At 42.7% G+C, this 16,679-nt stretch overlaps 1 protein-coding gene across 1 annotated transcript; it reads right to left on the reverse strand.

The window, feature by feature from the left end:
• Positions 1–608: 608 nt before the first annotated feature.
• mc3r (melanocortin 3 receptor) lies at positions 609–1,595 on the reverse strand. The gene has a single exon (XM_018760267.1). It carries the CDS (start codon positions 1,593–1,595, stop codon positions 609–611), a length of 987 nt encoding a protein of 328 aa, XP_018615783.1.
• Positions 1,596–16,679: the final 15,084 nt, after the last annotated feature.

A 16,679-nucleotide genomic window follows, 5' to 3' on the forward strand; every position in this document is an offset into this window, starting at 1 on the left:
CATGTTTAGTTGATGTAACACTCATTGATCTGAAATAATCATGTCTTTAAGCAGAGGTTATTTCTCACCATCATCACCTTGTGCGACTATCTGTTAAGCCGTGTTCTCTTCAAGCACAAACTATGACCCGTGTAGGATGAAATGTTTTGCTGTGTCTTCAGCATCTTGTGTTCCAGCTCTTGAGGGGCACTAGCTGGGCAGGAAACTGGGTTCTGCAGATTTCCCTCCATTTCCACCAACCTTCACCGCCTGTGACATGTTCAACGTGACGGTGCAAACAACCGAGAAAGACCCACAGGCGATATATTTCCACGGCTTGTTTTTGACTTTTTTGTTTTTTTCCTTTTTCTTTGAACAGAATATGCAGGTTTATTTCTTTCACACTGATTTTCCTGCTTCGCAATTCTCAGCAGAACCACACTATTACAAAGCAAGGGGAAACACCAACTTTGGTACTGAATCATATATCTGGAAAAGGAAAGACACATGCAACGTACAGCACGCAGCAGGTACAGGAACGACAGAAGAGTGCGGATCACGAATTGATTGGGCAGATCTCTGACAGTCTCCACATCCTGTCGGAAAGGCTGCCGAGGGCCACATCCCCCTCAGTATTTATCTGAACAGCGCATGCTACAGCTCATGCCATAGCAGCAGACGATCTCTTTGAATGTCTTACGCATCTCCAGGCTTCGAAAGGCGTAGATGATGGGATCGATGACCGAGTTGCACATGATGAGCACAAGATAGGTGGTGAAGTGGGACATGTAGCAAACGCAGTAGGGGTTCTTGGGGCAGGCGATGATGAGGATGAGGTGGAGGAAGAAGGGAGCCCAGCAGCAGATGAATACTCCTAGGAGGATGGTAATGGTAATGGCACCCTTCATGCAGGTCCTCTGTGGCACCACGCCCTCAGCGGGAACCGCGGCGATGCGTTTGACGTGCAGCCGGGCCAGCAGGAACATGTGGATGTAGAGTGTGGCCATGAGGACCAGCATGGCAAAGAACATGGTGATGAGGCAGACGATGACCGTTTTGCTCTCCGAGTACACTATGAAGAGGATGCCGCAAACAGTGCAGGCCAGCCAGATGATGGCGATGGCCAGCAGGGCCTTCTTCACGGTCATGATGCTGTGATAGCGCAGTGCATAGAAGATGGTGATGTAGCGGTCGATGGCAATGACCAGTAGGTTGCAGATGGACGCTACTAGGGAGATACAGATCATCGAGTCAAATATATTGTCCATCATCTGAATGAAGTGGTCTTTGATGACCAAGTAACGGTTGTTCAGAATCGCAATGACAATGGTCTCCAGCGAGTTGGACACGCTCACCAACATGTCAGCTACTGCCAGACTGCACAGGAAGAAGTACATGGGGGAGTGCAGGTTCTTGTTTTTGATGATGGCGAGGATGACCAGAATGTTCTCCAGAAGGCTGATGATGCCCAGGATGAGGAACACCTCTGCCTTGATGAGCACCTGCTCGCAGATGCCCGCCGCACTTCGGTTGCCCAGCCCATCCGTCTCATTGGCCTCTGCTGAGTGGTTGAAGAAGAGCTCCGACTGGAGCAGCAGCCGGTTTGAAATGTTCATCCCTGTGCGTGGAGGCTTCCTGATGGTCAGGCTCCTCAGCGTGAACAGCAACCTGCTGCACTTGTCACCTGCAGCAGTGCTAAGAGGGTTCCCTTGCTAGAAGGTTCCTGAGTGTTCCTGTTGCGTGTGCGAGTTCATCCTCACAGTGTGGCAGCAGAGTCAGTCCGAGCTCCAGCCTCTGGGACTCAGGAATGCATAAATACGAGCGGGGATAAAGAACGGAGGTGCTCTCTCTGATTTGCGCACACACACACACGCGCACTGACACACTCACACATACATTCGCAGCAACAAGGAGCTCCTCCTTCCGGCTCATTCCACCAGCTTTTAGAGAGTGGATTAATTTCATGGAAGGGTGAGTGGCAGTCCCTCGTATGGGCAGCCTATCTGAACCAAACCGCTGGATGTAATACAGCCAGGTGGAGTCCTCTGTACACACCAGGAGACCCTGCGCTGCTTCAAGTTTCAGTCACAGTCGTCTGAATGGTTAAGGCATCCATGTGGATTAAAACAACCTGGACAAGTGGTTATTGATAATGGATGGATGGATGGAGAGGGGGCACAGCGGGTTTGGCTGGGTCCTGCTTTTCGGTGGGGTTTGAGTCCTGCTTGGGGTGCTTTGCGACGGACTGGTGTCCCGTCCTGGATGTGTCCCCTCCCCCTCCAGCCTTGCGTCCTGTGTTGCCGGGTTAGGCTCCGGCTTGCTGTGACCCTGCTCGGGACAAGCGGTTTCAGCCAGTGTGTGTGTGGATGGATGGATTTATTTGGATTGCTTTTAATGTAAGTGTAGGTTTAAAGTGATTACTTTGCTGTTATAATTATTCATAGCCATATGAAATATTTGTGTAACAGCTGTAGTACCTTTGAGGAAGATACCTACCCTAAATTGCTCCAGTAAATTACCTAGCTGTATAAATGGGCAAATAATTGTAAATTTCTGTGGCGCAAACATGCAGGATATGTTTGGTAGGTGAAAACCTTCTTTATTTACACACGCAGTGCGTCAGTGAAGGGGGACTGTGAACAGAGTAGGAGTGCTCTCTTGTGTTTGTACCGTGTTGTGCTCTTGGTGCGACGCGTGAAGACTGCAAGGTCTGAGGTTCGCGTTTCCTCAATGTCGTGGATCTGGTGTCCGCCTGGAACTCCCGAGTCGGTCTCTCCTACTGTTTGGGAAGACAGGGTAAAATAGGGCCGATTATTACCCACAGGTGGGGTAAAATCACTCCTCACCATCCCCCTAACCCCCAGCCTGGGTGTGCCACAGTCACTTTCATTTTAGTGAATAAATCTGAGGTACACCATCTTACAGTAACTTTTTTTTTTTACTTTGACGTTCATAGCATTGTTATATGACGGGGGTAAATGTCATGAAATTCAACATGTTATGCAGTAAATAAGTTGAACTTTAAGTTCATGCTTTAGGGTCCAAGTTAGAATATTGGGTATAAGAATTGTTCGCTGTGTTAGCCTGCCCTCTAAAAGCCTCTGAGAGGCCTGGTTGAACCAGTGTCACGATGGGCTCACAAAGGGAAGCAATGGCTGAGCAGGGACTTGAGGAGACAAGACTCTTTTTTGTTGGTAGTCCAAGAGTCTCTTTCAGATACATATAACAACAACTAACTGGTTGGTGTTATCCAGCGCTGCTGCAACCTCTGTTTGTGCTCGTCACATGTGAGGCCAGCAAAGAACCCTAACATTGTAATTCCTCAAAGATGGACTCGGCATCCTTAGTCATACAGAGCAGACAACTGGGCCATCAATAAAACATGTGCTGTCATTGCTAGTCAGCATGGTTTTGTGTGAGCAGCATATTGATGTATTCGGCAGAAGCAGTCAATGAATAAAATATGCCCCTTCCACAAATCCTCAAAAGATCTGGGGGCTATCAGTGGCCTTGAGACTCTCAACTCGGTTCTCTATTCTCTGCAGGCTGCGTTGTGACCTCACCTTGAGCTGGTGTTAGATGCTGAGACCTTTCTATAAGAAGTGGACCAGTTGCAGTCTGCTCCACTGACGCATCTGTGTGGGCGTTCTTAACTTATATCATAAATGATGAAACACGTTGTGCTCTGGAAGCAAAGTAGGCAAAGCCTAATGGTCAGTTAAGCTTAGAGAAAGTAACATGCAGAAAGGGGGCGGCACGTTCATTCAAAGTAGTGCAAAGCTGCAACTCCGACAAGTAATAATCCTAAAAGCTTCATGTGGTACAATGCCAATATACAACATGCAGTATATAGTGTTTTCCTGTATCTGTTCATAAAATGTTTGGGTCAACAATCTCGCTATGCAGAGGACACATGCAGTGCTGGTTCACTGAAACTCTCATTGACATTAATTTGAAATGCAATGCTATTGATGTGGAAGTTTGAATATTCCAGATTTACTTACATTTTTACTATGAAATGTAAAATAAGGATTCATTCCACTCTTAATTGTGACACTTGACTGGAAATACTGCGGTTAGAGTTCATAGAGCTGTCAATAAATGACCGAATGCTCCATGGCATGACAACTGGGAGACATAAATGTTGGCCAACTCAAGTGCGGTGTTTATTTTTAGGTGCTACACAAGTGCAAAATGCAAAGATGAGTGCGTTGGCAATGTTCAGACTTGAGAAAGAACAGATGCTGGAAAATCAAGGATATAAGGATGGGTGAGAATCCAGGAAACAGTGATTCAGCAGACAAACTGGAGAGCCAGGAGATCTTGGCAACATGGCAACTTGGGGAGCGATGAATCTGCTGAGGTGAGGTACACAAGAACGCACAGAAAGCGGGTGCTTGAAACAGGAGACAGGAGCATAAGAGCAATGAAAGCACATCAAAGCTTCATGAGAAGACAGCCAGGGCATGCAATGCTTGAGTATCTGTAAGCCTCCAAGTCACAGTCTCTTTCAAAGTTCTGGGAGTTTGCATGGTCACCTAACCAGACTGCAGCATAAAAGACTGCGTCAGACCAACAGCTGATGCGGAACTTTGTTTGGCTTCCTTGTTTGTGACTGTCTAGGTATTTCCTGTTCTGGAATGCCTTCCCCAATCCCATCCCTTGTTACCATGATCCTGTGCCTCTTCATGATCATTGACCTCTTGCCTGTGTACTGACCTTGCCTTTTGGATTCTCCCTGTTATGACATTCACACCTTGAAGACCATTTGTCTGTTCTGACCTCTTCTCTTGTCTTTCCCCGAAGACACCACGTATACCGCTCTGCACTTGGGTCTGCCGCTTCCTTCCAGACATGACAGAAACTTTAAAGGTCATCATAATAAAGCTCGTCTAAAGATAGGAGTGGCAGACAGTTGTTGAATACAACATACAGCTTGCACAGCACACAGCTGGAGCTGCCTACTTTTCATTACATTAATTTTTAGCAGACCTTTAGCGAATGCTTTGAATGATTCATTCAGTAAGTACTGCTTTTCATCTTCCTTTGAAGGAGGAATACACTTGAAATATCCTCTGAAGTATGTGAAAAAAGGGAGGTGGTGCGGTGGGTTTAGCCGGGTCCTGCTCTCTTGTGTCTGGGGTTCGAGTCCTGCTTGGGATGCCTTCTGGTGGACAGGTGTCCCGTCCTGGGTGTGTCCCCTTCCCCTCCAGCCTTGTGCCCTGTGTTGCCAGGTTAGGCTCCAGTTTGCCGCAACCCTGCTCGGGACAAGCAGCTTCAGCCTGTGTGTGTAAGTAAAAAAAAAAAACATTACTGTCACCTGACATCCTTGTTCACCATATACTGTAGAAATCTAAAATTCATGCACTTCTTCAGCCTGGAGGAGCTTGAATCATATTCTCATAGACAAGGTGAAGAAAGGCCTAAGGCTGTGGCTCAATGGATTTATAGCTTATATAATTAAGTTAAAATGATGCAAAAGAAACTTTTGCATAAAAGGCAGTGAATGTGTTAACTCATGAGGCTGGAGGCGGTGGGTGGGAGGGCTTGACTAGACAGCAACTTCTTATGGTGGACCTGGCAAAATGTTAGATTAAATTAACATTTACCTGATGGTTTCCTCCAAAGCAACTTACTCTTTGCCCACTTAGACACCTGGGGTATTTTACTGGAGCAACTTACAGTAAGTACTCTGCTTAAGGCTACTATAGCTGGAGGTGAGATTTAAACCTGCATCTTTGGGGGTGGTGAAAGGAAACTGTTCTAACCCCTACACCACCACCTGTCAGTAAATTCACAAGTAATGATACCACAAAACATGTACCTTGTTCAAGAGTACTACAGCAGCATGGGGCTTCACACCTCTACACTACCTGGACCGATAATCGAATATTCAGCTGATGTGTGTTTACAATATCCGGCTTCAATCATGAACAAAATCTGAAACTGCAAGCAATGTCATCCATTTTAGACGGAGTTTCATCCTTGCTACATCATCATAAAGTACATCATTATTAACTCTGTAATATGTTTACTGATGTATTTATTGTTTTATATTTTGGGTCAGGGTATGTACCTCAAATAGCAGGATGTGGGATTCAAACCCAGGCCCATCAAGTGTGAGGCAGCACCTCTGACCACTGCACTGTCAACTACACAAATTACAGATTTTTGTATAGATTTATTGAGTTTAGAATATGCAAATATGTCCATTGTACATTTCAGTATATTTAGCTTTTTTGCTTATTGAAATTTTGACAACAAAGGCAGGGTGCCAGGGAAGAAAAGATTTAGATATGGTCATATGGTTTTTGCAAATGTGTCCTGTGTGATTCTGAAATAATGTGTTAAATGTCATGTTTTGCACTTGATATACTTGTGAATAATAAATGAATGCTATTTGCATAGTATGGGCCTAATTAAATTAAACGCCAACATTTTCAATTGCATTTTACCTTCAGGATGTTCACGTCATTGATGTGTTTTCATTTTACCTAATCCCAGGGGTAATTTAAAGGGTATGGGTTTGAGCATAAGTCCATTGGTCAATGTTTAGGACAAATTTAAAGGTGTTGTATAATTAATGTGTACTAGTTGCATATGAATATCTACTAATGCTGAACTGCTATACAATGCAATAGGAAAAAGGAAGGAATTAAGGATGCCAGAACTGCTTATTTTAACGCTGAATATGAGTAAGACACCTTGCTAAAGTAAATCTGAGCACAAAAACTCAGCATTTTCCATATTAACTGCCATTTGCCTCTCATCGTTCAGTATCATTTTTGAATATAACAATGTACTGCCTCAAAACGTTTGACCTGTCATTATCGTACCCCTGTCTGAACTTGGCCCTAGAACTGTGTTGTCATTTCCCATTATTCAAATCTGTCACACTGTGTAGGTATGATGACTGGCTGACATTTCGTTGTTTATGGGCAGTCTTGTCAAATTTTCCACTCTCTTAGCTATAACTGCAGCTTAAAGCAGAATCACACTATTTTTAGACGTTGTTTTTAATGTTATGCTTCTCCAATTATTGACTATAACTTGAAAATATCATCTTTAAATTGGTTTCTGCCTGGCAGCCTGCCCAGTTTGCTAACATAATTTAACATCAATAATTTTGAAGGTGCTGCTCCAAAGGTCTCTATTTTGAATCAGTGGGATGTGAAGATGAGCATCAGTCATCATCCAGGCTGCCCAGGAACTCAAGAGCTCTGCTCTTTACCTTGAACAGTCTGAGTTCATTTTAATTTGTGCTTTTGGAATTCAGATAATGTTGTTTATCACACGTACGTCCAGAGCGGTACATTTTTCTAAACCTGAAACATTTATTAAAAAGCCTTTGTGCTCGTCGTCCTTCAACACCATATGCCAATACTGCTCTCAGAGCGTTAATAGAGCCTGCACATCGCCACCCCCTTCCCGCCCTAGAGTATGCTGGCTGAGCTACTTTGTGTTGGAACAAAAAGCCGTGCGGTTCATTCTGTTTCAAATCATCATCATCATCATGTTCTGAAAACCTTGAAGGTTAGAGTTATTCCATCCAGTCCATCCAGTTTTCATATCCATTTGTCCTGAGCAGGATTGCAGTGATCCGGAGCCTATGCTGGAAGCATCTGATGCAAGGCTGAGGGACAACACATCCTGGACAGGACACCACTCCATCACAGGGACAGTCACATGCGTGTGTGCGCGCACACACACACAGAGTCACACACTGTGAGTGATACTGAGTCACCAATTTACCTGAACAGCATGTCTTTGGACTGTGGGAGGAAACCGGAGCACCCAGGGGGGAAACCCAGGCAGACACGGGGAGAACATGTAAACTCCACGCAGGCAATGGTTATTAAACCTTTCAACACACAACTCCTCCAATCCAGCCTGCTCGTAACAATAATTGCAGCTGCCGAGCAGCACCATATTAGTGTATTCCTATGGTGCTTTGCTTTACGTAGAAGGTTGCCATCCCGTTCCTGACATTGGCTGTTCGTTACGTACAGCTTGGACATCGACTTCATTTGTTTGTGAGCTTGTCTGTGTGTGTCATGCCTTCTGCATAGTGTTTGCGCGGACTCTGCTTCACACAAGCTGTCTTGTGGATATGGCAAAGGGCATTGAGGTACTGACTGGCCTGGCTGACCCTAGATCCTCAGCTGATTGTTTCAGTCTGACATGGGATTCGGAATGCTGGTAACGAAGGTCTAAGCACCTGTCACACAAAGTTTGCAGAGGAGGGCGGTACAGAACACGGTTTTACCAGGGATGCAGTCAGGCATGTCAGCGGGGGTCTGCTGGTGATTCCGCAGCACTGAGGCTCTGTGCTACAAACTGCACAGTGGGCTGTGAAACATACTACAATATATAATGAATCTGAAGGAGCCATGACTTGGGAAAAGGGAGGAGGATTGGCCAGTGTTGAGCTGAAAGAGTGAAAAACAGAAAAATTTGGAGAAGTCTAGCTAAGACGTCACATGTGGTAAAAATGCAAAAGAAATAAGTTTACTTTTTATTTCTTTATTGTTTTGATCATAGGGCAGTTGGTAGTGTAGTGGTTAGAGCTATTGCCTTTGGACTCAACAGTTGCTGGTTTGACTCCCACTTGCAATTGTAGTACCCTGGAAGAAAGTGTTTGGGTAAAAAGAGCCCAGCTGTGTAAATGATTGTAAGTATTTCAACATGGTAAGCTGATTTGGCAAAAAGGATCACATAAATGTGTTCTTTTGACAGATACTTGCTTCCTTGGTCATGTACAACTCAGCATAAACAAAAGTGATGACCAGCAGATGGAGATGTAAAGATGTTGACATTGCTTGCATACATTATACAAATAACTTTGCACAGAATTTATGGGGAGTAACTTTTTAAATAGATTAGTAGGGAAGGTTTATGGAGCATGCAGAACATCGAGAGAGAAGTGGATCCAATAGGGATGTGTCCTCTCGAATGTTGATAGGGACTCAGCAGTTCTTATGGAAAGGAGGGGCATTTCATTACACTAGATCCAATTCATTGTATCCTGTTTGAATACTTAAAAATACCTTGTTATAAATAGCTGCAAATTGACTTGAAAGTTTTTTTTTATCTCAAATGCCCAGGAGGGGTGGGCATCCACTGGCACTTGGAGCCCTGGAGATTTACTTTTCTCACCTATCGTTCGGTTGGGATTTTTTTTGTGCTCCTTTCCTCCCAGGACAAATGGCTTTCTTATACCTTTAATAATTACATAGTTAATGTAGTAGTTTAATGTATAGACAACCTTGCATTTATATTATTTTCATTTATTCATTTACGTGACACTTTTATTCAAAGCAACTTCAGATGTTAGGCTGCCTACAATTATTCATACATTTATACAGCTGAGTAATTTTTATGGTAAGTACATTGCTAAAGGGTACTACGGCCAGAGATGGGAATCAAACCTGCAATCTTTTGGTCCACAGACAGCAGCTCTAATCACTACCTCTGATCCTTTGTTCAGTGTGCTGTGTCACTGTGTGAGAAGAGCGCTCTATGAAAATAAATTGAATTTAATTGGATTGAATTGAAATACTGCATTTTTTTTTTTAAAACAATCCAGAACAACTGTGGTGTAGCTTGTGCCCCTTAGTTCTCCAGGCAATGTGTGGGTGGGATTATGGGGAATGTATGTCATGAATAAGAAACAGACAAGCAGTCAAGGGCATGGGCAAGAGGATGCAATGTCTTCAGGCGCAGCCAAGCACTGATTGTCAACTAACTAGTCCATGTAGGCCGTCCGGCCCACGGGCAGGAGAGGAGGAGGGTGAGGACTGTAGAGTGCGAGGTTCGCCTTCAGAGAAGACCTGCCTGGAGACGGCAGCTGTGGAGCATCGCTGAGGAGACACATCAGACCGAGCGGGGATCCAAAGAAGCGGAGAACTCTTTCGAAAGTGTCGGCCTGTGGTGTTAGCGCTGCCCACATCGCAGAGCGCACCCCTGGTCGGTTACGGCTTCTGCGCTTATCAGATGAACACACTTCTTAGCCGCCTCGCACACAAAAGGCAGGATTATAAACTGACAGCAAGTGAATGGAGGGAATGACTTTGACGACTCAACCACCAGCGCGCCACTGATGTAAACAGGGCTTTAAGCCGCTGCTACCGTGGAAGAGTCGGACCGGTGATATTCTAACAAGGAATCCTTTACAGTAAACTGCCATAGTCAATAAAGACAATTATTAAGAACAATTATGCATTTTTAACACCTTTTTTTCAGTTGTGTTACTGTTTATGCAGAATACAGGGAATCAGTTCAATTCATTAACATAAACCAAATAACATCAGAGCAGAGACAGCCGTACACTTTACCCTGCATATTACCCAATGAGTTACACTTTAGCTTGTTTCACACATTGCAGTTCAGTTCATGTTCATATAGTTCCTAGAATCGGCAAAATTGTCAGCACCCTTTATAAACGCAATAACAGATGCTCCTCTTCTGGAAAAAAATAAACTTGTTCAGCTGTGCTTTATATCCCTACACACCTTATGCAAAGTGCTTTGGAGTGCATCACGCAAATACACTGCAGGAACAAAGTGAAAAAAGGATGGAGAGAGAAAAGGTAAATGAAACCCCTTATACTTTGTAGCCATGACAACCTATCGATTTTTGTGGCTTAATTGAAAACCACTTACATATACTAAAAGCAGCTACAAAAAGGAGGCAAGATAAGTCATCCTAGGGGCAGAGGTGTCCCTGTAGACAAAGCAAAAAGCTAAATGGCTGAAGTATTTTATACATCTGTGTTGTTGAGAACCCTTTTTAAACAGATGTGTTAATGTGCGCTTGTTCGTTTCGGCTGTGGAAATAGAGATGCACATATTCACATGCTTTTCAGCAATTCGTGCTCAGCAGGGGAGAGTATGTAGAGCAAACTAGAACTAAACGGGCAGTTTTTTTTTAATCATTCTGCACTGTGTTTAGTAGTCTAGTCATTTTTCCTTTTCAAGTGTACAAGTTTTCCTAAGAACAGGCACTGAAAGACAAAACCAGTATTACTGTTCACTGCTAGCTCAACAAATTTAATAACAATGCGAAAAGACATGCTTCTGCCATTTGCTTTCAGAAATCACTTTGATTTGTAAGATATTTGTGGTAAAGGAGAAGGTCATTCACTTTCTGTACTTATTCAGTACAGGTAGCTCTTTGCTCAGTTTTCATCATATTGTTGGTGGTAGAACTAAATTTCAGTAATGACAGAAAATGTAACAATATATGAATTCATTTTTATTTTTAACATTTTAAATAAATGTAAATGCCAATTTTCATTGTAGTGAATATGCTGTAAACTGTTCTGAGGAAATATCCTGAATTGTAGCCACACATGCAGTACCATCTGCTAGAATTCAGGTAAACTGCATGTTTTTGGGCTGTGGGAGGAAACCAGAGTACCTGGAGGATCACTCACATTCTTTGGGTCCATTTACCCATTTTAGCAAATGATGGAAACTCAGTTTTCTCACTTTTCCTTTCTTCTTCCTCGCCTCATACACACGATACTAATAGTGAGTGAGTCGACAATTCCCTGCTCATTCACACAAAAACAATGCCACCTGTTTTGCTTTGACTAACTCCCAGCGGAGATTTAGGCCCAGTAATACAACATCTGAAAGCAGTGAATGGGACTCCTTTTGGGATTGCTGGGGAAATGTAATGTTCATCTGTATACTGCTGTACCACAATCATTTACCAAGTTAGGAAGCACAGCAACATAACACACACACACACACACACACACACACACACACATACACTAAAGGCATCTGAGTCACCAGTTCATCTGAAACATATGTTCAGAATGTGGATGGAAACCCATGGACGCATAGAAATCTCGAGAATTTTGCATCTTTGTGATCTGTAATTTGCCAACATTTCAAACACTGGGTGAAATGGACAAACTCCCTCTCAGAAAAGCAATTTTAAACTTTATACTTGCCGTGGACACGATTCACTGGCACTTTAACAACCCCTAATCTAAAACCGAAAAGCCCAACGATGTGTCCTTTCACTGCTTTTATTTTTTCCAAAAAACTTTGGCTGTTTTCAAGAAAGGTTCTTGAGTTAATGAAATTAGAGAATGTTCGCATTGTTGTTGCCACCATGTGGTCCTCAGCTCTTGTGTTTATGTAACCTGCTTAACTAGGCTATTCTTTAACCTTTATGGTGGAGATGTACAGAAATATTTTTGATTTCTGAATACCTAAGGGATCATGCAGTGCAAATTGTTCTTCCTTTCATAGTGTAACAGGAAAGCATATACACATAAATCAAAACAAGTCACATTAATCACTGGAATAAAACCTTTTCTCCACTCACTGTCCCTTCTTAGCATTTCAGTCAGAACAGGTGTATATTTGTAACTCAGTCCATATCTAAAAAAAAAAAAAAAAAATTCCAGGGATGGAAGTGGAATGAACCCATGGAAATCAGGGTTCTAGAAAACGGGAAAAAAGAAAAATTACAAACAGTGACAAAAAATTCCAAACCAACTGAAATGCACTACATTTTAGAAAGTGGTGCACATTACAATACCTGTCCTTTCCACAGGTTAATGTAAAGTCTCTTAACTAAGGTCTGAGCTGAGTGCACTGGACACTGTCGCATGCACTGTCCCAGAAGTCCGTGTGTAACTTGATTTGTTCATAAATCAAACCACTGTGTCACAATCAATAAAAGCTTAGTAACACTGATGTCCAGGGGGTAGGTTTTGTAACAACCACAGGTAAAGCTATGATTAATAAAAAATTGCCTGTAAGATACTTTTCTTTTATTCCATTTTCATCAGCAACTCTTATGCTAGCTTTCTGTGTTCTAGAGCCTATCCTGGAAACATAGGGTGTTTATGACAGCCTACATAACTGACTGCCCCCATGCACACCAGTTACACATCAGCCGATCAAGGAGACGCTTTAAGTTAAAGCTGAAGGTATGGGACAGTGAACTCTCCTACAAGTCAAGCCCTTAAGTGTTTTACTTTGTTAGAAATGTTTTACCTTGTGTTTCTACATTCTGAACGGTTCATGACCCCATTGCTGCTGTTTATAGTGTTTTGGGCCTGCCACAGAAATTCCCCACTTGGGGCTTCCCCAATCTGTCTGTCTCCATATTGCGATAGTGTGTGGCAGGGAACATCTTAGACAAGACGCCTGTTCATCTGAGTACTTTTATTATCTTTCGTTAAGTTGAAACATGAAAATTAAATCTATATTAAAATGACCATAAATAAAAAAACAGATCATCTCCAGAACCTCCTATTGAGTGCTGACATTCATCAAATAAGCTTTAGCTTGCTTTGTAAATACAGTCAAAAAACTTATGAACCATAAGAATGTACATGTACTGTACATTCATTTATTTGCAGGCTAGGTTCTGTAAAAGTATGTATAATAAACAGAAAAGTCTATAATAAAAAATATGCCGTAACATATATGCTTTCAAAACTTTTATTAATTTCAGACTGCATGAAAAATTAAAATTGATTCACAGTGACTAAAAATAAAAATACAGTCTCCCATTTTGTTCAAAAACTCCTATAACGTGCCAGCTGTTGCCCATGTACTGTACATATGCTCTTTTCATTGTTATTACTGATCGTCCAGACTCAGGAACGCCAGACACCACCTGGTCCCACACTTGTGATCTGTTTGACTGTGTTTTACTGCCATCTAACCATAGGATGCAGAAACAAGAATAACCTCCCAATCCAAAACAAATTCTTGAAAGTAGATAAGTGAAGAAAATGCACTGCTCCCCTTTTCACTGGTTGTGTTTTGTTCCTGAAAAGGAGTGAATTTTAAGGAATCAGATAATTAAATGATTTAGTCTATTATTTCTTATGTGGAAAAATTCATCCATCCTAAGTTCACCCCAGAATCACTCTAAATGATGCCTAGTATCATGAGGAAAAAGCTGTGTAAAGCATAAAATGGAATGCAGAACAAATAAAAACTCGATTATATAGAGAAATTTTTTTTTAAAATAATGATTTCATAAAGTTGTCATAATAGTGTGCATAGACTGGCTTGAGGAAGACAAAAGCTACATGGGTCATTTAAATAAATGAATAATTAGATAATCAAATCACAATGATGCAAAACATGGGTGTAGCACGCCAAGGCGGCCGGGGAAGGGGATGGAGATGGGGACAAAGCAGCCACAGCTGGGGCTAATTATATTCCCTATTTCTTCCCCTGTGCCCAGCAGTGAGGGTGAGAGACGGAGGAGGAGAGCCAATGCAGGCAGACGGGAGAACACATGACCCCGACCCCGACCCCGAACTCGAACCCACGGACGACAATGCCGCCGAGACTGGGCCGAAACCCCATCCTACCCGTCCCCGGTTCCCCCTTTCCTCCTCCCCACCGAAGGAGTAAACAACACACGGACGAGCACCACACCTGTTGTCCTGTCTCATCTGTTGCAATAGGATTTAACCACAAACACGTGAAAAGACAAGCATGACTTTGGAGTAGAAGATCACAGCTGAGAGTGGTGGTACACTGTTCCCACAATGCAGTTCATCTCAGAGTGTCCTTGGACCAAATTTTCAAGCATTATCTCAGTATACCATGCTGGACCAAATGTCAAGGAGCTGGACTACATGTTGCAGACCACATGAATAAAAATCAGGATTGTTTAATAATAGGTCATGTTAATAACTGTGTAAGGGAAAAACAGGGCAGTGTGAGACAGACTGATTGTGAGTGAGTGTAGAACCGAAAACTGAAAGTAACTGAATAAACCGGAAAATGTTTGTAACTTTGTATTTTTGAACGTTTGTAATTCAAATGTTCATAATACGTAGACACAATGTGTGGAAGAATGATTATATCTCTGAAAATTCCTATTTCCAATATTGATAACACGAGGACCCTATGTAATTCCTACTTTAACAGCAAGATGGAGTTACACCGAATCATAATGTTCTCAGTCAGGCAAGTATTTAGATATGTATAAAGTATATCCAGAACTTTGAGCATAATAACAAAAATATCAGCAATTTAACACTTTCAACTATTTTGCGGTTGGTAAAATTCCACTTCAGATTTGTTGCTGAAATGAAGAACTTAAATTCAAAGCTTGGGGGTGTGTGTAAGATCTGATGCTTTTCATGCAATGTTGGAGGGCAGATTTGTTTGAACAGCTCACTTGAAATAACTTCAGAAGTAATATGAAACATTCCCGTCAAAAAAAAAACTTGAAGTGAATCTGTCCTCTTCAACTACTACATCATTTGTCTTATCCTATGTTTATTACATTTATGGTGAATATTGAATCCGTCATGTATTTCAATACGTCACAATATTAGAGCAGCCACTAAAGGACCGAACTGTAATAATATCATGACATATTTATAGGTAAAAAACCAGCCCGTATCCAGAACTGTTCAGAGACACACCCACCCGGGACTTTCATCACACAATTTAACTTTAAAACCATCAGTTGTTGCAGGGAACAACGTATTCGAGTATTTTTCCATCAAGAGAGCCCAACACATGTAGTCGCACTGCAGAGATCAGGCAACAGAATTAAACTAACAGTCAGCACCAGCCCTGCTAGTAAGGACACACATACATTATCTGAAACCACTTGTTCTATGGAGCTGGAGCCTAACCCAGCAGCACAGGGCATAGGGCTGGAGGGGGAGGGGACACACCCAGGACGGGACACCACTCCATCACAGGACACCCCAAGCAGGACTTGAACCCCAGACCCATGGGAGAGCAGGACCCAGTCAAATCCACTGCACCACCACACCCCCTCCCTCATAAGGACAGCAGAAGTTAAAAATGAAGCCAACTGGGCGAGATGATGACTGGAGCATGTTCTTATTTAATAGCAGGTGAGCCTTCCATGGTGTGCAATATATAAACTGTCAAGAGGGGGAGTGTTTGACCTATTTTATCTTCCCCCCTCCCCCCACAGTTCTAGGTGTCAGAGTACAAATCTCATGTGACTTTTACTTATTAACCTGTAGTCAAAGTTTGCGGCGTAACTCTGAAGACTGAGGTCAATATTACACATCACGTGTAGTGCGGTAGCATAACCCTTTCATTGAGTTTTTCCCCGTGACACTTGCAAACTCATTATCTTCAGGGTAAGGTCATCGCATGTAGTGCTTAAAGCAGAGGACATTGTAAGACCCTCAAAAGTTAAACAGTAATTTCTAGGTGTCCCTTATTGCTGAACCGAAGGCGGCTTTTTCTTCAACAATCATTTTCTAGTGTGCTTTTGGAGGGGAACGCTGTAAGACCCGGATGTTTCAAAGCGACGCGGGTTAATTTGGCAAATTTTCTTACGTTAACCATAAACATTTAGAGTCCTGACCTCGGACGGTCAAGTGACACCAGGTTTGAACTGTTCTGTTGAGCACATATCTTCACTGCCCTTTCCTCCAGAAATATGTGACTCAGATCCATCCGCAGCAGATCCTGACACATAGCATGGTACAGCAGAGTATAGAATAGAATGGGAGTGACAAACTAGAGCAAAGCATTAAAAGCCAAATGCGTCAACATTTTGCTCAAGTGTTCGCCACAGTTTAACAAGCCTGGGAAACCTGCCTTATTGGCCTTCAAAATATAGTTGCTTTTTTAAACATTATGCGAAAATACACACACACACACACACACACTTTCTGAACCGCTTGTCCCAGATGGGGTCACGGGGAACCG

This window comes from Scleropages formosus, chromosome 19 (assembly GCF_900964775.1).
Source record: "Scleropages formosus chromosome 19, fSclFor1.1, whole genome shotgun sequence".
Lineage (NCBI taxonomy): Eukaryota > Metazoa > Chordata > Actinopteri > Osteoglossiformes > Osteoglossidae > Scleropages > Scleropages formosus.

What these genes read in the sequence shown, in the direction of transcription:
- mc3r (XM_018760267.1), bottom strand. Translation starts at nt 1,595, where the DNA reads ATGAACATTTCAAACCGGCTGCTGCTCCAGTCGGAGCTCTTCTTCAAC.